At 40.3% G+C, this 27,504-nt stretch overlaps 1 protein-coding gene across 2 annotated transcripts in view; it reads right to left on the minus strand.

The window, feature by feature from the left end:
- Positions 1-594: 594 nt before the first annotated feature.
- REEP2 (receptor accessory protein 2) overlaps positions 595-27,504 on the minus strand; it is a 58,308-nt gene continuing 31,398 nt past the window's right edge. Inside the window, exons 5-8 of one of the 2 annotated variants that reach the window (XM_073620401.1) lie at positions 26,229-26,342; positions 24,822-24,969; positions 17,597-17,757; positions 595-11,137 (exon numbers count right to left, since the gene is read on the minus strand). In XM_073620401.1, coding sequence (XP_073476502.1) covers positions 11,063-11,137; positions 17,597-17,757; positions 24,822-24,969; positions 26,229-26,342 — 498 coding nt within the window. In that variant the 3' untranslated portion in view covers positions 595-11,062. The remainder of the gene's footprint in view (positions 11,138-17,596; positions 17,758-24,821; positions 24,970-26,228; positions 26,343-27,504) is intronic. The other variant, XM_073620402.1, reaches the window with a different exon arrangement.

The raw sequence follows: 27,504 nt of genomic DNA on the forward strand, positions 1-27,504 counted from the left end.
CGGCGTAGCGGGGTTCCCCTTTATAATCCATACCAGACCTAAGGGCCTGGTATGCCCCGCGACGGGGCTCGCAAGGTGTCAATCTCGCCGATAAAAGCGGCAAGATTGACATCCTTTTCTAGTCCCGTCGCACCTGAGTCACGTTCAAAATGAACAGACTTGTCCGTGTGTGGGCAAGTCCGTTCATTCTGAAAGTCCGCCGGAACTCCGGCGAAAGTCCGTCGGAAAGACGGGCGGACTTAGCCCGCCGGAAAATCCCGGCGTGTGTGGGCAAGTCCGTTCGTTTTAAAGTCCGGCGCACCTGGCGGACAAAGTCCGTCGGAAAGTGTGCCGGACCAAGTAGGATAGAAAGTCCGCTCGTGTGTACGCGGCATAAGTGTGGAAGATGGTTACAAGGTGGCCATGACTTGTAAATAATACCTGAGTCCTATACAAACCAGCTAAATTTATATTAAGTTTTTGTTTTTTTCAATTCTCTCCAGGAAAAAATGATCAGCTTGATGTAAAAAAAATTTAAAAAATTATATTAACAGGTGTATATAATGTAAAAGTTGAAGTTCTCCATCACACGAGCCAAGAAAGGCACTTAAGCAGTCCCATAGTTCCATATTTTATTGTTACATTCCTCATTTTTGTTTCAGTTATCATGGTTCATAATGCATTCGGTATGAGCACTTTCATTGAGTTTTTTTTTACAAAGATTTTATCAGAATCACAAAGTATCATTTTCACAGTAACATCAGTGCATTGAGAGCTTTGTGTTCATATGCTATGAGAACAGCCATACTTCTACCAGTTATAACCCCAACTTCTTCAATATGTGTCCAACTAAGGATCACCTTGCTGGTTCGCCTTTACTGTCAATGCAATGATAACCAAAAGAAATACTGCAAACATTTTGTTGGTGCTGGAGATAACACATTCACTGTGGTGCTTTTGTGAGTCACAAAAGGAAATACTTTAAGTGATACAGGAAGGGGGTCAGCCCTGAAATATCAAATAAACATTTACAATCTCAAAATGGCATAACTGCCAGTGCAACTATATTTTAAAACATCCAAAATGATTCAGAAAAAGTAAAAAAAAAAAAATCCAGTATACAATGAAAATGCAAGTTTTTATGATTGCTCAAAGTGTGCATGTTATTACAAAATATTCCCCGCAGGGCTCAAAAAGTTTCCTAACATTCAGTTGTAGTGTGTGTGATGCCAACATAGTCTGCAGAACCATCAGCACAAGTTCTTTATGGACCGGTAAGTAGTTCCAGCATTTACATTTTGTGAAAGGGTGGAAAGAGATTCTTCAAGTGTTCTAGCAGCAAAAATACAACATGGGAGATTTACAGAGTCGATCTTAAGTGCCTTCTTTTTTACTTTGTTCTTTAATAGCAATGAAATTACAATGGCAATTGTGTATATAGCGTGTTAAAGGCCCTACTACACAGAAGCCCTGGTTTACAAACACTGCACTGCTGATAATCAACCAGGCTGAAGCAGCTGGAAGAAATAGCTCTATAATATTCAGCTGTAAACCATTCCACTTCTGGATGTATGGTTGGCCCTAAAGGAAAAATAAATTATTTGCATGGCTTTCACATTGGAGCAATTGGAGCAATTTGTCATGCGATTTGATCGATCAAGTCGCATGATAAGTTGCAGCCTATTGGAGGCAATGACACTGTTCCAATCAGTGCGACACCGATTTTGTGGCGCCGCACTGATTTGCAAAAGTAGTTTCTGTACTACTTTTGCCGATTTCAGGTGCGACTTCAATAGACATCCGTGCATGAAGCCACACAGATGTCTATCAAGTAGCACCTGAAATTGCGCTGACCTAGCTACTTTGGAATCGCGCTACTTCAAGTGAAGTAGTGCGTTTTCCAAGTAGCATCAATGTGAACCAGGGCTTATCCTAAAAAGAAAAATAGCCTCCCCAGATTTATTTTGGGTTGTGATGGAAGTAAGGCATGCAGATACCTAGTGTTTTAAACAGGCTCCATTGCGCCAAGTAAACCTATTTTAATTATATTACGTCTACTATGAGGTCCTCTTAGTTGCTCTACAATTAGATTTCTAAAAATGTTCATTTGGTATTTTCTTTTTTGCAAATATGAGCATGTCTCAATCCAAACACCAATATAATGTATATGGTTATAGTTTAATAAGCCCCCCCCATACTGACTTTGAAATTGTGCGACTTTACTTGAAATCGCACAATTCCAAGGCCACACAATTTCAAGACCACATGTCAGTGCGATTTCAGGTACGACTTGGCTGACATCTGTGCGACTTCAGATGTCTATGCAAGTCGCACCTAAAATTGCCAAAAATAGCGCAGGAACCTTTTTTTCAAATTGGTGCGCCACAGCAAAGTCAGGGTTGCACTGATTAGAACAGTTGCACTGCCTTCAATAGCGTGCACCTTATCATGCAATTCGGTCAAGTCGCACCGGTGTGAACAGGGGGCTAAAACCCATTGCTCTCTGGAATGGCCAGCATTCAGGTTGGGAACAAGAAAAGCCAGAATTAGCAGTGTTTCAACAATCAATTAACAGTTTACTAATACTGATCAACTGCGTTGCTAATGCTGCAAGGACATTATGTGCAAAACACATCAGCAATCAAGAAACCTATGGTAAGAGAAATATGGTGGCTTCCACTGTTGAAAATGCTAGCTGGAATTATTGAAACCAGAAGATCAGTAAAACAGCCAGGACACTAGCATTGTCAGGTAGAAATCAGCAATGGCAGCCCCTTTGTTTCTCTTAGGTTTACTTTAGAGGAAAATGGTACCTTTGGTAAAAGCATGCCCCCAACCACCTAGCTCACCTAAAAAAAAGCCTACCTTTATACTGGTATACTGGATCCAGCGATCTTCGCTGTGTGGCCCTGCACAGCCTTGCTTAAGAAAGTGTCCCCACCAGGTCCTCCTTATCCTGTAAATGTGTGCCACAGCCCCATTCCTTCTTTGGGGAGACATACTCATTGTGGCCCCCAGCGGTCCTGCCCAGTACAGCTCTGTCCATGGGAATGAATTGAGCTGTGACACAAGGATGAAGAGGACCCAGTGAATACCCTTTCTGGAGAAAAGTTGGGAGGTTTTAGGCAGGGTCACAACGTGAAGATCACTGGATTGAGGATGAAGGTATGTTTTTCCATGTTGGATGCAGTGTGGTGGGGGCATGCCTTGCATCAAAGCTTGTACCAAAGGTACAATTGTCCTTCATATGCATAATACCCATCTCACATTTGGTTGGCAAATTGGGATATAACTATAAATAAAGTACAGGCTGCACTTTATTTAAAATATACAATTTTGCTGATTTCCTCTTAAAATGAAAAATCCCACAACTGTGACTAATACACATAGCTAGCCATGTTTTCAGAAAGCAGTGGCTTTATAACAGTATTGCAATTACTTTTTTGCCCTTGCTTGAAAATGTGTTACTTCATTAAAAGGAACTCCTCCAGTGGAAATGATTAAGAACCTCTGGATCTCAAACTCAAACAGTTTATACTCTTAACCCGAGCATTAAAGCTGAACTCCAGGCATACAACTAAGTACACAGATGAATGTAAATAGGCTGTTTCACCTGTCAAAGCATTTGTATTTCTGTCCATTCAGTAATAAGATTTACACTCTGCCACACAGCCTAGCCAGACCTGACTACTCTACTACAGTTAAAGTGTTACTAAAACCAGGACCCTGCATTCACTATATCTGGTCTCCCACAGTACACAGAACATGGAAATGTGATTATTTCAGTAAATATAAACTGCTAAATACCCTTTCTCATCAGCAGTTAGAGCAGTCTGGTGACTTCTATCAGTGTCTGGTTAAAGCTTGTAGGAGAAGTTTTCATTCTACTATGACTGTCCAATAAGGCTGTGGGGCGCCTGACCCTCTGTCTGGACAGTGCTGATAGGCCCTGTGCTTATCACATGCACTCTCCCAAGAAAAAAAAAAACTCTAGAAATACACACCAAACTGAGCATGTGCAGCTTGTCCCCTAGCCTCTGTTCTATCAGCAGGTAGATTGGAGAGTGTGGAAGAAAAGGTGGAACAGAAAGGACAGCCTATTTACACAATGCGGAGGATTAACCCCTTAGGTTCCACAGTGAGTATAACAAGCCTGTTTTACTGCATATACAGACGGATTTTACTGTTGTGAGTTTAGTAACACTTTAAGTAACACAGGTCTTATCTTTCCCCCAGCCTGTGTTCGGACAGTGAAGAAGAAACAGAAGACTAATGAGCTACTTTCTTTGTCACTCTGCTCTCTCATCCTATTATGCTCTTTGGTAGCACATGAGCATTGCAACATAACTTGATTGGCTCCTTGTACTGCTTCACCCTCACCCAGTCTGACTTCTGCTTTAGAGGAGATTGCAAAAGGGCCAGTCAAAGGTCAAACTCAGGTACTTACACTGCTTGTAAATATATTCCTAATGATGTATTAATAAATATAGAGCTACATTGATTTGTGTCTTGTGTATCTACCTAGAGTTCAGCTTTAAATAAATACCTATTTAAGGTGTGCCATTGAATTTACCCCCAGAAAATAAGTTAATGGGATGTCTTGCAGTAATCATGAATACCAACCTCCCTATAGTATTCTTATGTATCCAAGTTTTAAGTGGCAACATGCTGGGCATAGTCTCCACTAAATCCCATGTAACACTGGATTTTGTTATATTGGCTGGAAATGTTATTTCACACCATACATTTCAGTGTTCACAATAATAAAAAAAAGAATGCAATGTAATATAGTTTACAAACTACTGAATATAAATGTCTTTTAGAAAATAAAAAAAAAAAACTTTCAGTTTGGTTCTACTGGTGGTTAAAAAAAGAGTACTAACAACCCAAAGACCACCTAAAATATTGCTAACAAAATATACATTAAAATAAATAAAAAGTAAAAAGGATTTAATACAATCAAAAGTGCAAATCAAATCTAATATCAGTAGTCATCAAACCTGTTCTCTCCCCGTAATCTTTCACAGATTAAAATAAACTTCTCTAATCAAAGTTAAATTTGTTCCCTTTGCTAATAACCACAGAGCAGAAAAAACGACTGACCACCCGATCAGTCAAGAAAAAGTAAAGTTGTGATTGTTTGTGCAGATTATCTATATATGTATTCTGTAAACACAAGGATATTCACAGTACATTTTCAGAGACCAGCTTTTTTTCATGGATTTGTTTAACAAGATAATGCAAAGCCACCTTTTGCCAAAACCTACAGCATCAACCAGAAGTCCCCATTTATCAGTTAGGATGTAAAGTTATTGTGTGATAACTTGTTATGGGTTACTGCACATTGCTGCTTTTTGGCACTTTGTTATTAAATAGGCCCCTTGTTCTACAAACTCCAATCAAAAGCGGAATTCCATGTTTTCAAATTAGATAGAACCTCTGTAAGGCTTTTATTGCTATTGTGAAGATTTGCTACCTCTTTCTCTCTTTGTGACACACCAGGAAGCGATCAAATCTAAACATCGACTTCATTTCCTGTCTGCCCAAGCCTGGAAAAATGGTTGGAGTCCTGTATTGCAACTGTATTATAACTATTGCAAATCAATTGTTATCTGTACTATCTTTAGTATCAGCATGTGGCTTGTAAGTGTACGGATCGTAAGACCTGGTGTATTAAGGCTTTTCGCAGCGTAATTATTATTATTCTTAATTAGATTTAATTATTAATTAAGTAATTATTATTATTATTTCACAGAGTAAGTAAAGTACATATTATCAGTTATTATCCATCTTTATATATCTATTTATCAATTTATCTAGATAGATAGATAGATAGATAGATAGATAGATAGATAGATAGATAGATAGATAGATAGATAGATAGATATACCGTATATAAAAATCATTGTTGGTTTTATTAGTTATTTTCATTTTTATAGCCTGTTGTCACTAAAGCGGTGTACACACAAGCGGACTTTTCGACCGTATTGGTCCGGCGGACCGAGTCCAGCGGACAATCTGACTGTGTGTGGGCTTCATCGGAACTTCAGCGGACTTTTCCAGTCGAAAATCTGACGGACTTTAGATTTGAAACATGCTTCAAATCTTTCCAAAGGACTCGAGTCCGGTCGAAAAATCTGCTCGTCTGTATGCTAGTCTGATGGACGAAAACCCACGTTAGGGCAGCTATTGGCTACCAACTTCCTTATTTTAGTCCGGTCATACGTCATCACGTACGAATCCGTCGGACTTTGGTGTGATCGTGTGTAGGCAAGTCCGTTCATTCAAAAGTCCGTCGGAAGTCCGTCAAAAGTCCATCGGACCAGTCCAGTCGAAAAGTCTGCCCGTGTGTGCGCTGCAGAAGACCAAGTTATAAGAGGTACAAGTCATATACGATTTAAATGGGCACTGTGTCCCAAAAGTTTTTTTTTAACCTTTCAAATAGGATCACTATAGTACATGCCTGTGAAACAGGGACTGCACAGGCACCACGTTTGAAGTCTAAACTAGGTTTAGTTTGAATACAATGAACTAAACAAGAAAAGGAGTGGAACCCAATCCTGAAGAGGCAGGACAACACCATAAAATGCGTCGATCAAGGTGTTGAAATAGACATCAATTTGAACTTGGACTTGTACACATGGTGTTTGATATTACATAGTCACATAGTAGGTGAGGTTGAAAAAAGTCCAACCTATTTGTGTGATTATATGTCAGTATTACATTGTATATCCCTGTATGTTGTGGTCGTTCAGGTGCTTATCTAATAGTTTTTGAAACTATTGATGCCCCCCCGCTGAGACCACCGCCTGTGGAAGGGAATTCCACATCCTTGCCACTCGTATGCCCCGTACACACGGTCGGACTTTGTTCGGACATTCCGACAACAAAATCCTAGGATTTTTTCCGACGGATGTTGGCTCAAACTTGTCTTGCATACACACGGTCACACAAAGTTGTCGGAAAATCCGATCGTTCTAAACGCGCTGACGTAAAACACGTACGTTGGGATTATAAACGGGGCAGTGGCCAATAGCTTTCATCTCTTTATTTATTCTGAGCATGCGTGGAACTTTGTCCGTCGGATTTGTGTACACACGATCGGAATTTCCGACAACGGATTTTGTTGTCGGAAAATTTTATCTCCTGCTCTCCAACTTTGTGTGTCGGAAAATCCGATGGAAAATGTCCGATGGAGCCCACACATGGTCGGAATTTCTGACAACACGTTCCGATCGGACATTTTCCATCGGAAAATCCGACCGTGTGTACGGGGCATTACAGTAAAGAACCCTCTACGCAGTTTAAGGTTAAACCTCTTTTCTTCTAATTTTTCTTTTCTTCTAATATTGGATGTCATATGGCAAATATTTTATTGTGGTATTATATCTATGTTTTTTATGACGCTTTGGAAAAAACTTTTTACATGAAGGCATATAAAAAAAAATGTAGTTGTGGGCTAATACATTTCTTCCTCATTGGTACATTTAAAGTCTGTCATAGAGTGATAAATGTTGTTGAGATTTTATGTTTAACTTGACTTTTATATACAGCATTGTACTAATCGTTTCTGCAAGTCTCCCAAAGAAAGCATATTGGAGGCTTATAATAAGGGCTTTTTAGTAATGGCTTGTTTAGACGATATGTACTGTCTATGTACATGTACCAAGATTGTATTTTGTATTTGATATCTGTACTTTCCATGTGATCCTTAAAATAAAGTATTGGAAAAAAATAAAGGCTTTTTAGCAGAGGCTTGTGATTAGAGGCGTATATACCATTTTTCTGGGACTGACAGAAGTGCTGCCAGGGAATAAGCCTAGCAATTGTAAGGGGCCTATATAACTTGCTGGTTTTATTATAGAAAAAACATCCCTTACATTAATAACTCAATGAGTGTTTTTCATATGTTGCCTGTTAAACCTCTCCGGTCCACTGTACACTGCTTTGTAATTAATATATGAATACTTAAAAAATGGTTATCTTGCAATCATTTTACAATTTGATCACATTGTAACTATACAGAAAAAGGATGTGCTGCTGCCCCCCGTGATAATTAAATTCTGATAGTGTTATGTCATAGAAGAACACATTAAAGATTTTCAGGCTGTTTAAAGAGCAGTATCTAAAGTGTGTGAAATGCTAGATTGGGTGCTAAAACCTAAAGAGCAATTCCATGCATCATTTACACTCCTGGAGACGCTGGCAAAATTAGAAAATGTTGTCAATTTACTTTAGACTGAGCTGTGTGTATTCCACTGCAGCTACAATCCAGAGACCACCTCACAGGGGCACTAGAAGTAGACCGTGCTGTGTAACCTCCTCTCTTGCTCTGCTTTATGTGTCCCCGATTGCTTTTAATCTTCCAAGGCAGGTCTGAATAACTCATAGGCCGTGGAAAGCTTACAGTGCTGAACTTTTTATATCAGGTTTTTAGTGTGTGAGATAAGAAGGAGCCTGCAGTGAGTGTTTGGAAATGAATCGCCTCCATAAGAAGCAGGACTTCTCAGATACCAAAGAGAGTGGGGTAGTCTGATGTATGACAGTAATGCCTAGATGAAAAACGGAATTAACAAGTATGCGTTTATATTTCCTTTTGTTTGGAGTGTAACTTTTAGTTTACCTTCTGTTAGAAGCTTTCCTACATTCCCAGCCACATATTCAATAGTTTACCAGCCATTAACTTCCCCAGGCTAACAGATCCGCCTGAGAAACATAGTATGTGAGTAAGGCTGGTGAACTATCACTGGTTCTATTGGATGGAAGTAAACCGCTTGTTTTTTTTTTTCTTTTCTTTTTTGCTGACCTGAAAAGTAAAGGCATAATGTGCTAGTATGCATCATATACTAGCACAATATGTGAAACTTACCTGAAAACGAAGCCCTCGTTGTCACCGCTGTAGGCCGCATCCATCTTCGCCCATCTTCCTTCCGGTTCCGCGGACTCTGGCTGTGTGAGTGGCTGGACGTCACTCCGGGAGCCGCCGGTAATGGCACAGGGCTCTCAAGAAACAGCACAAGTGGCCGTTCCTTCAGAGCGTATGCGCCGATGACGTCATCGGCTGCATATACAGTAAATATCTCCTAAACAGCGCACGTGTAGGAGATATTTACAGCACCTATAGGTAAGCCTTATTATAGGGTATACCTATAGGTATAGGTATTATAGCCTTACCTATAGGTACGATTAATCAATAGGAGTTTACAATCACTTTAAGCCCCGTACACGCAGGCAGAATGTCGGGAGACATTTGTAAATACAAAAAATACTGACCGCCATTCTGCCTGTGTGTCGGTTTGTTCGGCCGGCTTCTTTCGGACTTGCATGCTGGAAATCCAGCAGCCGACCCACTCACAATCAAAGCTCGCTTAAAGCCCCACTGGAGCCCCACAAAGCCTCACCGGAGCCCCACAAAGCCCCATCGGAGCCCCACAAAGCCTCACCGGAGCCCCACCGAAGCCCCACAAAGCCTCATCGGAGCCCCATCGAAGCCCCACAAAGCCTCACCGGAGCCCCACAAAGCCCCATCGGAGCCCCACAAAGCCTCACCGGAGCCCCACCGAAGCCCCACAAAGCCTCATCGGAGCCCCATCGAAGCCCCACAAAGCCTCACCGGAGCCCCGCCAAAGCCCCAAAAAGCCTCATCGGAGCCCCACCGAAGCCCCACAAAGCCTCATCGGAGCCCCATCGAAGCCCCACAAAGCCTCACCGGAGCCCCACCAAAGCCCCACAAAGCCTCATCGGAGCCCCATCGAAGCTCCACCAAAGCCTCATCGAAGCACCAAGCAAAAGCAAGGTGTAAACAGGACTGTAAGCTAACCATTTTATTTAGTGACGGGCTTTGACTGGCGTTTAGAGAGCTTTAACAAAGCATGTCCGAAGCCTTGTTTTGAAGCGAGTGTAAACTATCCCAAACTGATTTCCCCCTCGACATAATGCAGTGACATCTGTCATATTATTATATTGTATCGATCAATGGCAAAACGTAGCTATATATGTTGGTGAAGTTGTATTTGAACACGGATCTAGATCTATTCTCCCTTTCAATGTCAGACATCTGTCAAAAACATTGGTGGCTTTCAAGCCAGTTTTGCATTCTTCCTCATCTTGCTAGTTCTCATCATAGACTTGTAAAGTCAGAGATAAGTGAACTGTATCACTTTACACTCTTTTCATTTCCAACAAGAAAAAAGAATTGTCTGTAATGTAGCAATATAAGAAGTCTCTAACTGGTAGAGATAGTCCAAGTACTCTAGTGATTTTGACATAAATCTAACCAGAATATTACATTGTGATCACGTCACTCATCTCACTTAGCTTCATTATGGACCACTCCAAACTCAAATCTCCCTTTTTAATTATATTATTCTAAAATATCTGTCATATTGGCAGTACAGCCCATGGTGTTCTTATGTAATGTCCCTATGTAATACACTCTGGCATATTAAATGATCCATAAGCCAGCTCATGTGAAACTATATAGTAAGCATTACTGTGTACTAATATATAGTGTAAATAGTTTCCAAAGTGCATTGCAGTCACCAAGTCCCACCTATACTACAATCTTTGAGTGCACCACAAGCTTTACGGTATAACCAGGATAAGTGAAATTAGGAAAATAAACAACATTGGCTGTCATCATATAAATAAAAAGGTAAGTACATATTATTTGCACTAGTGAGGCCGCTGTAAACTAAAACCATTAGCAGAGGACTGAGCACCTAGATTCAGTCTTTAACACAGAGCTGGTTGACAGTAACTCAGCAACAGTCCAGGCATATCAGACACAAAAGAAGTTAGCCTCTCTTCATCCTTCAATCCCCTTATTAGTACTATAGAGTTTTTTTATTTGATTTAAAAGTCAGTGTGCGTGAACAACTGTAAACCCGTTCCACACGGCAGTGCGGCCCAGTAGAATATTTGCCTATATATTTGTATTACACACGTTTTTCTGCAAGTACTGACCCCCAGACGAGGAGTGATCCATTGACTAGTGGTACTTGTCACTATTGTAGCACACAGTCCTCCAAGGAGCTTCAGGTGAGCAGCGGGTAAGTTATATTCTGAACAGAAGGATAAGGCTTCATGCTGATTCTCCAGGCACAGTGGTTCCAGTTGTTTTCTTCTTGGGGCGAACCTTGACATTCTTGTTCTGTGGCTGAAACAAGGCAGATGTTAGAGGAGTACGAAGACACACAACAAATTAATAGTAGCACATTATGACATTGCAGGGAATTTTTTTTTCTTTACCTGCGGTTTACTACCGCTTTAAGCACTTGCCTACTGGGCACTTTTAGAATCCTTTCACACTGAGGTAGTTTTCAGGTGTTTTAGCACTAGAAATAGCGCTTGTAAAGCGCCTGAAAACTGCCTCCCATTCTCTGCAATGGGTGCTTTCACACCCAGGTGGTGCGCTTGCGGGACGCTCGAAAAAGTTCTGCAAGCAGCATCTTTGGGGCGGTGTATACAGTGCTTCCAAAATGCCCCTGCCCATTGCATTGAATGAAGTGCCACAACACCAGAGTTTTTAACCCCTTCTTTGGGGTTAAAAGCTCCCCGCTAGCGTCCCAAAAGCGGCATAATAAGCACTGCTTAAACAGCTGTAAAGCGCCACTAAAACAAGCGCCACTTTACCGCTAATGACCGGAGCTTTCAGTGTGAAAGCAGCCTTACCCCCTTCCTGCCCAGGCCAATTTTCAGCTTTCAGGGCTGTTACACTTTGAATAACAATTGCGCGGTCATGTAACACTGTACCCATATGAATTTTTTATCATTTATTTTTCACTCAAATAAGCTTTTCTTTTGGTGGTATTTAACCCTCCTAACGGTAATCCCGAGTGTGGCTTGGGGTTAAATTTCAGTGACATTAGCAGTAATCCAGAGCCACACTTGGGATTGCATTGCAGGATCCTGGTCCAGGTTACTTACCTTGTCCCCAGGATCCTGCGATGTCCCCCCACTGTGTCCTCCGTTGGATCATCCGCCCGATGCTCTGTGTGCCGATCTCCATTCCCTGCGAGCGTCGCGACGCATTGGGGTGGAGCCCGGCGGCAAATTCAAAAAGTACAAAAAACATAACACATACAGTACACTGTAATCTTACAGATTACATTACCGTATGAAATCATTTCACATCCCTTTTGTCCCTAGAGCTTTGTCCAGTGCCCTGCATGCAGTTTTATATTATATATACTGTTCTTTCTGCCTGGAAACTGGAGATTGTCCATAGCAACCAAAAAGTGTCCCTTTACATCGAAAGCAGTTTTAGACCAGCTAGAAAACAGCGATAGTAAATTAGAACACTTGCAGAATTGAGCGATAGTGAATCATGGGGAAATTCATTTTATTATTATTTTTTATAATTATTTATAGTTATTTATTATATTATAATTTATGATTTCGTGTTTCAAACTTTACCATACCCGGGATATCTACTAGACTCTTGTTTGGACAGATTTAAGTGTGTTATTCCTAAGAATTACAGTTATTACAATTACTACAATATAAAACGCCAAATTTCCTTCACTGATGGAGATATGATGCCCTTCGAGAACTGGACGACCGTGCTGTAGCTGTCATTCAGCTATAGCGCGGTCGGGAAGTGATTAAAGCGTATTTTAAGCCACAAACGATTTTTGTTTTTGATAGGTCAATGTTAGACAGATTTACCCTCAATAATTGTTCTGCTGTTAAAGGTTTGACAAGACGGGAATTTGGGGAAGACGTGTACCAGGGATACAGACAGGTATAAAAAGGGGTTCATGCCTTCTCTTAAGGGCCATACACAAAGGCCAAATATAGGGTGGCGACATTCGGCTTGTGTGTATGGCAGGCGGTCCGACAGAGGCCAGCCAAACGTTCGGCTTCTGTCGAAGGGGCATGACCGAAAAAGGTCTGCTGATCGGCACGAAGGATTGTCCTTTTTTTTTTTTTTTTTTGCATGCTAGTCTCATATGGAAAACGAATGGGTTACTAAAGTTAAAAAAATTGTCACAAAATATGAAGACAAAATACAACTTTGGAAGTGATGTAATGTATTGTATCCTTTCGTTTCTGAATATGCGCGGTCTTGGTTACACTATTTTTTTTGTACAAATACTATAATAATCACACGAAAATCATTTGTTCTGTTATCTTACGAGAAAGATTTTTATTATTGTCCCTTCAGATATTTCCGCATGAACTGTTGTGATCAGCTATTGAAAGCTGTTAAACAGATTATTGGACGATCTCTCCGAACGTGTTTTTTTTCGTCTGATATTCTCATCGTGTGTACGAGCCTTTATTGTGATAATCCTTTAAGGATAAGTTCACTGGCCACACAGCCGCGTCATTCATACAAACAGTTCTGTGTGTCCGAACGAACTACAAGTCCCATCATCCTTTGCGGCTGTCAGCTTGTAGTTCTCAATGCCCCCAATTCCCCCCCCCCAAAATTAAACCCCCCCCTAATCCATCATACCGATGCCTCCAATTCCACCCCCTCCCCCTCAATCATACAAAAGGGGGTGAAATTGTAGGCATAGATATGATAGATTGTGGGGAGGGGGGTGGAATTGGAGGCATAGGTATGATGGATTGGGGGGGGGGGGGGAATTGGAGCCAGAGGTATGATGGACTGGGGGGGAGGGGGGGGGCTGGAATTGGAGGCACAGGTATGATGGATTGGGGAGGAGGGGGGTGGAATTGTAGGCATAGGTATGATATATTGTGGGGGGGGGGGTGGAATTGGAGGCAGAGGTATGATAGATTGTGGGGGGGGGGGTGGAATTGGAGGCATAGGTATGATGGATTGGGGGGGGGGGTGGAATTGGAGGCAGGGGTGTAATGGATTGGGGGGGGGTCGAATTGGAGGCAGAGGTATAATGGATTAGGGGAGAGGGGGTGGAATTGGAAGTACAGGTATGATGGATTAGGGAGGAGGGGGGTGAAATTGTAGGCATAGGGTGTGATAGATTGTGGGGAGCAGGGGGGGTGTGGAATTGGAAGCAGGGGTATAATGGATTGGGGGGGAGGGGGGTTGAATTGGAGTCAGAGGTATAATGGATTAGGGGAGAGGGGGTGGAATTGGAGGCATAGGTATGATAGATTGTGGCAAGGGGTGGAATTGGAGACATAGGTATGATGGTTTGGGGGGGGGGGGGGGTTGAATTGGAGGCATAGGTATAATGGATTGGGGGGAGGGGGCGGAATTGGAGGTACAGGTATGATGGATTAGGGAGGAGGGGGTGAAATTGTAGGTATAGGGTATGATAGATTGTGGAGAGGGGAGGGGAAGGGGTGGAATTGGAGGTATAGGTATGAAAGATTGGGGGGAGGGGGGTGGAATTGGAGGCAGAGGTATGATGGATTAGAGGGAAGGGGGATGGAATTAGAGGTAAAGGGATGGTAGATAGGGGGGAGGGGGTTTAATTGGAGGCATAGGTATGATGGCTTGGGGGGGAGGGTGGAATTGGAGGCATAGGTATGATAGATTGGGGGGAGGGGGTAGAATTGGAAGCATAGGTATGATTCAGACCCATGCCTCCAATTACCCCCCCCCCCCAATCCAGCACATCTATGCTTTCAATCACCCCCCCCCCCCCCCAATCATTCCCCCCCCCCTTTCTCCGAGCACACCTCTTGTTCCATCCCTCATCATACAAATGCCTCCAAACCCTCCAGCACAGGTACTGCTACCAATCTCTGCATACAATCATTATTATTATTATTATTTTTTAACCCAAACTCTTTTTTTTATTAATATCAAAAAGCGTCTGTATGTCAAAAAGCATATAAAGCAGTACAAAATACATGTAGTGTACAGAAATCGGATAAGAGTCAGTCATGTCTTACACAACACAAAAGAATAGTTGTGTACGGAAATAAAACAAGTCAACCAAAGCTCATTGTTTAGCATCTTATACGGGGTATCATTTCTATTCTACTTCTGGAAACACTGTCATCATTATTACCATTCTCCTGCAGCTGCGGCTCAAGCATCGGGGCACACTGTGGGCAGACCGAGAGGGTTTGAGCCCGCCCACTTAGGACCAGTCAATTTTTTGCTATTCAGCACTGTGCTAGTTTAACTGCTAATTGTGCGGCCATGCAACACTGTACACAAATTAAATTTATATCATTTTATGCACACAAATAGAGCTTTCTTTTGGTGCTATTTAATCACCACTGAGTTTTTTATATTTATTATTAACGAAGAAAGAAAACATTTTTCTTAGTATCTGTTATAAAATTTTGCAAACAAATAATCTTTCTTCATAAATTTAGGGCAAAATGTATTCTACATTTCTTTGCTATAAATAACCCAAATCAGTGTCTATTATTTAGTTTGTGTGAAAGTTATAGAGTCTACAAACTATGGTCTATATATTTGAAAATTGATCAATCCTGATGTATCTCAATTCTGAGGCCCTAAAATTCCAGGATGGTACAAATATCCCCCAAATGACCTCTGTAAAGTAGACAGTCCAAGGTATTGAGTAAGAGGCATGGCGAGTTTTTTGAAATTGTAATTTTTTGCCACAATCTTTTTGAAAAATTAAGAAATTAAATAAACTGTGTTTTCTTTTCACTATTTTTTTTTACATACTGTCACAAGTACAGAACAGCGTCACCATATGACTAGTGTGGCCGTGATCAGGTGAACATGACTGGTGACAGTGTGTTAAAAAAAAAAATTAAACAATTTTTTATTAAATTTTTCACCATTTTTTTTTTCTTTTTTTTAACATTTGTTTTCTTTTTGTACTAATTTGTTTTACATCCTCTCATTAGAGTAGTTCAATGTCACCCTATTGACACTGTACCACTCTGTAGGGGTGATTAGGGTTTTTTTTTTTCTTTACACTATTATTGCTTATTACAGTGATGATCACTGTTATAAGCAATAGTTTTAGCTGTCATGAATGGCTTATATTATTGACAGCTTGCTTACTATTGTGATCTGTGATTGGCTTCAGCTAATCACATGGTACCAGGTTCTTTAATTGGCCTAGGTACCATGTGATAGCTGTGGCCCAATCACATCATCACAATAGCAAGCAAAACAGTCAGGAGTGGAAGCCATTCATGTGATTACTATGACCTATCCATAGGACACAGCGGTCACAGGTTTGCGCCACTACATGCCACAGGGGGTGCACATGTGCTCAGCGATGTACTGGTACATCGCTGAGCCTGCAGCTGCTGCCTGCTCGCAATATAATTACATTATAATTGTGAGGTCGGCAAGTGGTTAAAAATCGACACCATTTACAAAGCTCTTCCCAAGCGGAGACGGGAAGGAGGCTCTGACTCCAGCGTGATGGTTATGCCCACCTCTTTTCCAATCTTGCGTTTGCCCTTCCCCATCATCCTCCCTCTTCCTCCTGAACCTACCTAACCTAACAGTACATTTCAAAATCCCAGACCCCCTTCTTTTTTCCATCCTAATGTATCCAAAATAATTTCTTGTGGTTGTCTACTGTCTTATTTATTTTAAAAGAGAAAATAGGCAGGCATAATTGAACAATTGATAACCAATAACATTACCTTTGTCTAGATGTGGACATTAATCATATGCTTGTGTTGTTGGATACAAACTTGTACACATTGGGGGAGATTTACTAAAACTGGAGCACACAGAATCTGGTGCAGCTCTGCATAGAAACTGATCAGCTTCAAGGTTTTAGTGGAAGAAATGGGACTATATCGGTGCAATACGAGAGTCAAACCAGAGGGTAAAGTTTATTAACAGAAATCTAAAACATCATATTCAAAAAACCATTTGCTTATGACCCATATTTTATGGTCCATGTTTTTTATAGTGGTATAGAGGTTAATCCTGTCATGTTTCGCCCTGATATTGGGCTTCCTCAGGGGATGCTATCCACTTGGGAGCTCAGCCATCCCCCTGATTCTGTGTGCTCCAGTTTTAGTAAATCCTCCCCATTGCTGCACTTTTCTGGAAAAAGAAAAAAAACTATCCTTTACTCCTAACTGCTGAGTCTAACACTAAAATGAATTATTACCTAAACAAATTCCTAACACTAACTAAACCCTTCTGCATCTTACTCTCTTCTGCACAGTCCTGCAGTGACTCAACAGTGCCATGATCCAAGCTCCAGAAGCAATTGATCTCACAATCGTTCATTTTCAAAGATCCTACGTTCTCCTTGGACTACTGTTGTGATTAGCCTCCAGTGTTTTCTTAAAATGTTTTACAGATTCAGGCATGACATCACAGTGGTGTATTGTATTAGGTGGTCCTAATTAGGGACTACAGATAGAATTAGAAGCCCACAGATAAATAGGATTATTCGCAATACATGTGGAATCCTTATTTTTTATGAAGATGCGCCAAAACTGCATTGTTGGTCCTGTAACCAACCTTACTCCTAGTGTTTCTACTGTGTTTTACTGATGGTCACCAAAATGCCTTCTTGAGATCTCTGATAAGGAGAAACTTTGATGTTTCCTGTGTTAGAGCATGAGAATGACTGGCAACTTGATCACCTTCCTGACTTGCCCCCACGCTGGTAACTCTGAGTTTTACATGTGCAACTGTAGCCATTAGCCACCGACTTGACCTTTATTTCTAAAAATGTGTTGGGAAAGTTTTAGGTATAACAAAACATACCTCCACTTTTGTAACCTTTTTTACACTCTTGACACTTGCTGTCCGTTTGGGAACTTTTTCAGTGGCATCTTCATCAGACTGTTCAGTTTTGACTTCAGACTGTTCCCCATCTGACTTTACACTATGCCTTTGGTCTTCAGATGCTGGACAAGTAGTAGAAGCTATACAACAGAAAAATAATGAATTAGGTGCAGTGTCTACTTATTCCATTATATAGTGTGATGCGCAATGACCAATACAGTGTGGTAGCCCAAAACAAGTATTTAGACTCCAGTTGTGATCACATCAGTGAAAGAATTTTGGATTGCTCATTTTGAGTTACTGCACTTCGCACATTACCATTGTTCTTTGATGCCTTTTTTTGAATGGGACTATTGATAATACACTAATCGGTAATCAAGAAAAATTGTAAAGGGCAACATATTATGTAGCTGCAATGACTATCTGAGGACACTAAATGGAAATGAAGGAAGTTACAAATGAAAGTCACCGGCCTCTAAATTCAATATTTAAAGGCCAATGGTGAATTAGATACATAACTACACAAAAACTAATTTACAAAATAAGAAACAGAGAAATCATTTATTTCTGACTTACGTCACTGTACCGTCTGTGAGATCATGACTGTGCAGAATATATGGGCAGCTGTAAATGGCAAATGCCAAAAAATGACTTTGCAATAGCATAGACAGTGCTATAAACAATAGGAATGTAAACATAAAAGGAAAATGGGAAGAAAGAATAGATGACCTTATTATATTATTGGCATATGTTAAATCATATTTTAAGAAAATGCAGATATTAAAGAGCCCATTTACTCTGTTAATGCATTTACTAAGAAAGAGTTAAACCTAAAAATTATCGCTTATCAACCAATCACATTTCAGATTATTAAATCACATTACTAAGAATAATGCTGATTGTTTAAGATGCTGAACTTTGCACACAGTTACTATATGCACTTTCCTAGGCTTCGTTCACACCATGGCGTTCCGGATCGCGTGGAAGTTCTGGAACTTCTTTTGGGTGACAGGCGCCATGCAATTTTGTTTGCGCAATTTTACCGCACTTTATCAGGCGACAATTGCAGCAAAATCTGACCGCTATCCTGAACGCCATGGCGTGAACGGAACTATACTGTAAGGCTGTCAATCGGACTATTTTCTAATCAGATTGGAATACTATTAAAATCTACTAGCTATGTTTATCCAAATTAGCCAATATATCTAGCTGTATAAACTCCGCTGCAAACAAAGCAAAGGAGAGAAATACCAACTTCTACCTTTATTTCAGTAGTCGTTTACTGGTTAGAGGAGGTTTATTAATGATACATTATTTTAAAAATGCAGCTAGTTACATCAGTTTTTATCTATTTTTAAAAACATACCATGCTTATGCTGATTTTCTAGTGATTTTGCTATTTTTTTTACTACACTGGAACCTGTGTTAGATTATTTTTTTGTGTTTACATCTGGCAACTGTGCTAAGAACAGAGTAATATGTAATAGTTATGGTATATACAGTTGTGCTCATAAGTTTACATACCCTGGCAGAATATATGATTTCTTGGCCATTTTTCAGAGAATATGAATGATAACACAAAAACTTTTCTTTCACTCATGGTTAGTGTTTGGCTGAAGCCATTTATTATCAATCAACTGTGTTTACTCTTTTTAAATCATAATGACAACAGAAACTACCTAAATCACCCTGATCAAAAGTTTACATACCCTGGTGATTTTGGCCTGACAACATGCCTACAAGTTGACACAAAGGGGTTTGAATGGCTATTAAAGGTAACCATCCTCACCTGTGATCTATTTGCTTGTAATTAGTGTGTGTGTATAAAAGGTCAATGAGTTTCTGGACTCCTGACCGACCCTTGCATCTTTCATCCAGTGCTGCACTGACGTTTCTGGATTCTGAGTCATGGGGAAAGCAAAAGAATTATCAAAAGATCTGCAGGAATAGGTTGTTGAACTGTATAGAACAGGAAAGGGATATAAAAAGATATCCAAGGAATTGAGAATTGAGAATGCCAATCAGCAGTGTTCAAACTCTAAACAAGAAGTGGAAAATGAGGGGTTCTGTTGAAACCAAACCACGGTCACGGTTAGACCAACTAAAATTTCAGCCACAACTGCCAGGAAAATTGTTCGGGATGCAAAGAAAAACTCACAAATAACTTCAGGTGAAATACAGGACTCTCTGAAAACATGTGGTGTGGCTGTTTCAAGACGCACAATAAGGAGGCACTTGAAGAAAGATGGGCTGCATGGTCGAGTCGCCAGCAGAAAGCCATAACTACTCAAACGCCACAAAGTATCCCGCTTACAATACGCCAAACAGCACAGAGACAAGCCTCAAACCTTCAGGCACAAAGTCATTTGGAGTGATGAGAAAAAAAAAAATTGAGCTTTTTGGCCACAACCATAAACACTTCATTTAGAGAGGAGTCAACAAGGCCTATGATTAAGGGTACACCATTCCCACTGTGAAACACGGAGGTGGATCGCTGATGTTTTGGGGATGTGTAAGCTACAAAGGCACAGAAAATTTGGTCAAAATTGATGGCAAGATGAATGCAGTATGTTATCAAAAAATACTGGAAGAACATTTGCATGCCTCATTCACAAATACCACAAAAGACCTCAAGCTGTCATTGATGTTAAAGGGGGCAATACACGGTATTAAGAACTGGGGTATGTAAACTTTTGATCAGGGTCATTTGGCTAGTTTCTGCTGTCATTATGATTTAAAAAGAGTAAACACAGTTGATTGATAATAAATGCCTTCAGCCAAACACTAACCATGAGTGAAAGAAAAGTTTTGTGTTATTATTCATATTCTCTGAAAAATGGCCAAGAAATCATAAATTCTGCCAGGGTATGTAAACTTATGAGCACAACTGTAAATGTAAAATTCTGCCTATAAATAGACCCCTATTATTGTACCTGTTATGCCGCATACAGACAATCGGAATTTCCGACAACCAAACCGTGGATTTAATTCTGACGAGTGTTGGCTGAAACTTGTCTTGCATACACACGGTCGCACAAATGTTGTCGGAAATTCCGAACGTCAAGAACGTGGTAACGTACAAAACACGTACGACAGGACTAGAAAAAGGAAGTTTAATAGCCAGTGCGGCTCTTCTGCTTGATTCCGAGCATGCGTGGAATTTTGTGCGTCGGAATTTACGACAACGGATTTTGTTGTCGGAAAATTTGAGAACCAGCTTTCAAATTTTGCTGGTCGGAAATTCCGACAACAAATGTCCGATGGAGCCTACACACGGTCTGAATTTCCGACAACAAGCTCACATCGAACATTTGTTGTCGGAAAACCCGATCGTATGTATGCGGCATTAGTGTTAGATAATTTTCATTGAAGTGATTGAGATAGACACACACCTACAACAGGCAAGCCACCATCACAGCAGCAGCTCTGTTCAGTAGGTGATCTACATGCATAATCTAGTTTTTCATATCCAAATGACAACATTGTTTTGTGTATAGCTACTTTTCCAGTAAATGAGAGAACACAACCAAGCCATGTTAATCTAGTGTAACTACCTCTAGATTCAAAGAAGTACAATTAAAAAATATCCAGTTTCAGGGGGGTTAGTGGGTCCGGCTAATTTTTGGAATCACACCATTACACAGGCAAGAAGCCAAAATGGATAAACAGGAATGTTCACATACTACTTGTCAACTCCCACAGCTACCCCTTTAGTCCTTATTGGAGGTCTATTAACACATTTACAGTGATTTTGAACACCAGGACGTATAAAGTAAAAGCATAGTGCCAGAAAAGTGTACTTTATAGTTTATACTTGCATTAGTTACGTCTTATAGAGGATAGCCTGGGCCTGCCAATTAATACTACAGTGCCCTTACCCAAACATTTCCAGTTTCAATGCAGTGGGGTTGACTTACTAAAGCAGTAGAATATTTGCACTTTTCAAAATGAATCTTCAACTATCCTAGTGAAAGAGATGAACGAAGTGAACATTCACTGTGCAATGAACACCCAATCATGTGCAAGGAAAAACATTTTGAGCTTGGAACCTGTCATGAATATGACAGCTTCCCCCACAAGGTTTCGTGGTTGCTTGGATGCTGGTGACTTCCTAGAAATCGATGGTTCATCACGACCAGGAGATTCTCTGGCCAAAAGCTGAATGTAAACAAGGAGGCCAGGGATACTAGCTAATTTAATTGCTGAACTATGGCACTGCCTATACTGGAGGTAGACCTAATGGGAAACTCGTTTCTGAGGTCCCCATCAGGTTCCACCCACCCAACTCCATGACTGCCCACTGGTGTGTTCTATTAATCAAAAGCAAGGTGGTTCTGATGGACAACTGGTCTCTTCTCATCAGGCTCTGCCCACCCCACTACAAAATTCCTTGGCCATGTGACTCTGCATTACTGCCATGGATGGGAAGGAGAAACAGAGTTGCACTGAGGATGAAGTGTCCAGAATTGACATTCCAGCCTCAGTGCTGTCACCGTCTAAGACAGATTCATATACCTGTTCCTGAGAGGTACATGAATCTGTCGCAAACATTGCCTATTTTTGTGTGGAGGTAAGAGGGAATTCTAAAGAGTGTTTAGGACACTCTTGATGAATTTCCCCCCTTGTCTATTTCCCTTCACCCTTCCCTCCTCTTTTCTTACTATCCCCCTATGTAATAATGTACCAGTCAACCTCAGAGCATGGATCTCAAGTTTCAATTATTTGAAGTAATCTACAGTGTTAGAAGTTACAGTATGTTCATATGCAAACACCACTTAAGCTGGCCATAGATGGGTCTTTTTTTTCCATTCATCCAGTGGGCTGAACGGAAAAAAAAAAAAGGATTCTTCCATCCAAACAATGAAGTATACAGCAAAATCTTCCCAGACGAGACATTATATTCTGACAGCGGGACTCTCCTCTGTCAGAATACACTGATCAGCAGCTGCAACTGCTGATCAAGCAAAGTTTTCCAACATTTCTGTTTGACAGAAGCTGATCTAATGATCAACTTATGTCGAACAGGGGTGGCCATGCATGGATTGAAATGAGCCAGTCCCTGCTGAACTGGCTGAATTTTGATCCATCTATAGCCAGCTTTAGTTAACGATTCAGCTTTATCAATAACCAAAACAGCCCTTTATTGATAAGCTACAGATATAGAATAAATGTCACTAGCTCTTAACTGTAACAATGTTATATTGCATTTACTGGATTATTGTTGGTTTATTGATACAATGCTTCAAACAAATATAATGCATAATCTATATAGCATTATTAGAAGAGCAATAAACCCACTCTCCACTAAACAACATTGCTAAAGAATAAACTATACATTGTACTTTCCTCAAACAGTACTTTACCTTTATACTTTCTGGCGTTTTTATATGGGCATTGCTGTATATACCTATGTTAATAATATAATTTTTTTATTATGACTGTAAAATATTTTTACGATAATCCAAAATTGAAATAATGCAACTTTACACAACAGAACAGCACACATTGTGAACTTACTCAAAATTCATGAAAGCAGAAAAGACAAAAAAAATTATTGTTAGAACTGCATAAACTTAAAAAATGACATGATAGTGGTATTATAAAGTCTAACATACTGTTACATTCTAGCCCTAAAACAATTTATTGTAGCTCTGGTGTACTACTGACTATAAGATAGCACTGTAAAAGCTTGTTGAACATCAACTCAAAGAACGGCCTTCAGATTTGAGTTTACTAAACTGGTGAAAACTGTAAGGACTAAGCACATTAACCAATGGCAATCAGTAATATGTTAACTTTTTTTTTCAATGATCCACTTGACATGAGTTCTTCCACTTATTTATTGTCTGATGTACTACCACAGAGAATGGATATGCAGGCATTCTTTATTACCAGACAGTAAAATTTATAATTTTCTGCATTTTTACTACATTGGTTATGTGTGACCTATGCCAGCCTTCTTCAGCCAGGGTGTCGTGGCAAAATACCTAATATTTGCCCAAAATTGTCCAACATTTGTCAAACAGCCTGCCTTTTTGTGCCATACAAAGTAGTTTTTTATTGTGCAGCATTACAACCTTACCCACCATACAGGCCAGAGTCTGGCATCCTAACAATCGATGGCATCATGGATTGATAAGGAAAACATCGGGCACCTAATCTGAATGCAAAAGCTTGTACCCATCTATGGACTGTAAAATCTTCTTTATTTAATAACTGTGATTAAAACAACATGGTATAACAGTGTTGACACGTTCCAGCTAGATACAACTATAAGCCGTTCACACAGGCCAAATGTCAGGTGGTTTCTAATGAACTGGCCGACATTCAGGCCCATGTGTACAGCAGCTGGTCCAATAGACTTCTAAGGAAGGGGCATGACTGAAAATATTAACAACAGAAAATTTTTTAACAATCAATAATGACTGTCCCTCCAGAAATAATGACCTATATATGGTGTTTTATATTAATCTGGAATTGCTCGTTGCCACAATACATCTGCTGAATTTACACTATTAGGACAATTAGGAATATTAGGAACAATTAGGACGTTCTACCAGCAAATCAGTATTACCATTTTTCTAACCGAAATTCATTACATGTTTTCCTTTTAAAGTAAAACTAAAGGCAAAATGTTTCTTTTAGTTTTGGACAGAGTGGATATGGATTAGAACAGCTGTCAGGTTTTTGTTGCTGTCTGTGCTCCGTGAGGGAGATTAACCCTCTCTGTTTATCATGGTTACCTTTATCATTGAAAGTGAAAGTAAAAGAAAATCCCACATTTTGGGCTGTCCCAAGAACAGGAACAGAGGGGGAATCTTCCAATGAGCATGCTAGTTCTGGTGACCCTGACATCCAGGGATTCCTTCAATTTAGGGGAATTCCCTCTCATCTCCTGTTTTGGTTATGGGACAGGAAGCGAATGGAAATCTCAGCTGTCAAGACAAATCCTGACGGCGTTAGAACGCAAAAGAATTTGCCTTTGATTCTACTTCAAGACCTCATGCACGGTGGCACCATTTACACTGCAAAACTGCCCTGAGTTCTGCAAACTGCAGTTATAGCACAATGCCGTCATGCTATCCCAACGGTAGTTCAAAAAGGATGCCTCCATTAAGTCACAAGTGCTAAGGAAGGCTATGGAATATGACAATGTGACAATGCGAAGAGTTTTGACAGGCCTGCAACATTAAGATGTCTCTACCTGGATCTACAATACTTTCCACCAGCCCACTGGAAGCACTGCGTAGCCGAGGCTCAGGACTCTGCAGATGCACTGCATCGTCTTCTTGTATGAGAGTTAAATCCTGCATGCTGAAACTTCGCAACTTCTCTGACAACACTCCTTGACCCTGAGAGAGAAGACACAGTGAGCAGCTACACTTATTATACCTACACCTTCATAATGTGCATAACATATCTGGCCATGACTGGAGAAACACTAAATGAGCATATGACAAGAAAAATTACCTGCAAAAAAAAAAAAAAAATGTTATTTTATTAACTTTTTTGATCTTCTGTTATATGGGGTCACCTAGAAACTTAAATAAATATATGATCTCAACACAAAGGAAGTGAAATACACATTCCTTTTTTTGTATGAACTGCTTTTCTTTAAACCCAAGGTGTGGAAAAAAAAAAGGAAATTCCCACCATCCAATCACTTTAAATTTAACAAGATTGAATAAAAATTAAGTGGTCTACATTATACCAATGGCTGGTGTATGTGATCTCATAAAAGAAGGAAATGCTCAACGTTATTAAAGGATAGGGATGAGCTTAGGCATGTTTGGATCCTAGTCCTCATCCACCTGAGCGAGCCTGGCAAGGAGCTGTCACTGTCACAATCATAAGTAAATGAGGTATCTCTTACCTTGCAGCCACATGTACAGTATGTGCGCCCCTTGTATAGGTTCACTGTGGGCTCAGTACAGGTGACAGCTTCCTGGCGGGATCGCTCAGGTGGGTTCGGATTAGGATTCAAATACACCTGAGCTCACCTTTTTTTTAAATAACCACTAAGTTTTCAACTATATATGTGGACTATTTTAGATCTCCCACCTTTTTGCACTGCCTGACCTGCTTTTCTTTTAACCCAAGGTGTGCAAAAATAAAGTGAGGAAGGCATCTCTTGCCCCGCAGCAGCATGTATATGCACCCCTCCTTGTATACGTGCCGCTGCAGGCCCAGTAAAGGTGGCAGCTTCCTGGTGGGCTTGCTAAGGTGAGTTCAGATTAGGATCCTAATATGTCTGAGCTCATCCCTATTAAAGAAATAAAAATGTTATTTCTTAGGACAGCAGAGAATCTGTGTCTTACCGAGCTACAGGGTGGAGGATAATATTGTTAAACCATGTTTACTGCATGACTGATCACAATTTTACTGACTGTAAAGAGCTTGTCAGAGGACATCTGATACACATGAGCAAAATCCAACTACAGTATCCAAACCAGTTCTGCAGTGTCAGATAAAACGGCGATTTTGAGGCTATACCAAGGTTAGAGAAGGGTAACATACAGCTAGACAGATGATTTATTTGCAGGAAAATAACATGCTTATGTGCCATTACAACTTTCAGGATAACATAATACTGATGTGAATGTATCATTACCTTGGTAGCAGCAGTGACAGCAGCATTAGCAGCAATGTTCAAGCCTCTTTTACCAAAACGCATCATAGTTTCATAGCTCTTGTCCCTCGCCTGAGCAATGTACTCATCAATTTCCTGTAAGGCCATAAAAACAGGCATTTAACATTTGACTTACGGCACTATAAATGCTAGTCCTTTCACATATCATATCAGGATGTCTGCTATATATTTATGAAAGTACTAGAAAGACTGGAAATGAAGATGGTCTTATTTCCAGGAACAGCAGTTTACAACTATTACCCACACTGATTTGTTAAACTGCAATGCTGAATCTGATATTGCTATCAGAAGTTGGTATGGTGGCCCGTTCTCTTATGTTCTTTTGAAGAAGCCGTATGCATGAAAATGTGATATTTGTTTTTTAAAGCTAAAGTTTTATCTGCTTATATTTTGCCTTCCCTGGTAAATCTATCCCTTCTTCATCATCAACATGCAGCTTACATTTTGAAATAAAATGTTTGTGTTTCCATTCCAAATGCTATGACAGGCGGGTGTTAGTTTGGAGTATGGGCGTTTCTAGACAGACTGTATTTGAATGCAGACCTACCTGCGCAAGGTCCACATGTGATGCTGAGCTTCCTTTATTGAAATGACTGAAATCCAATGAATGATAGGGATAGATCAGGACATGCTGTAGCTTATAATGCACACTGTGAGAAGCTCACAGTGTGAAGTGAATTTAGAGTAAGCATTGTCAGTATAGGGGAGGAGCCCATAAAACTATGCAAGACTGAAGGTATGGCTGGAGATCAGCTTTACCAACTTTATATTGTTAACAGAAAACAAGCTTCAAACAAGCAAGTCATTGAAATTAAGTAATAAAACATGGATAAACAGGGCTATCTATACCATGGGGCAAGGAATGCATTGTGTTATGTGGCCCCATCCTAGCAGCAATAAGTTCCTCACCTTTGGTAGCAGCATAAAACTCCCTGCTCCAATCAACACTGGGGACAGACGACAGGCATGCAAGTCCTGCATCATGGTACATTTCCCCAAATATGTAAGAATATACAATTAAAATAGCAATATTCAGCATTGCCAATGGACAACACCATGTCTTAAACTTTAATGTGTGCAAATTATTGACACAAGGTGGCGTCACAACTGCGCACTCCTCTTTATATGCCCTACATGACCAAAGGCTTGTAAACACCTGAATATCACACCCATATGAGCTGTTAGACACTTAATTCCAAACCTATGGAACACACACACCCCTTTGGGGCTTTTATAA

The sequence above is a fragment of the Aquarana catesbeiana genome, linkage group LG03 (genome assembly GCF_042186555.1).
Source record: "Aquarana catesbeiana isolate 2022-GZ linkage group LG03, ASM4218655v1, whole genome shotgun sequence".
Classification (NCBI taxonomy): Eukaryota; Metazoa; Chordata; class Amphibia; order Anura; family Ranidae; genus Aquarana; species Aquarana catesbeiana.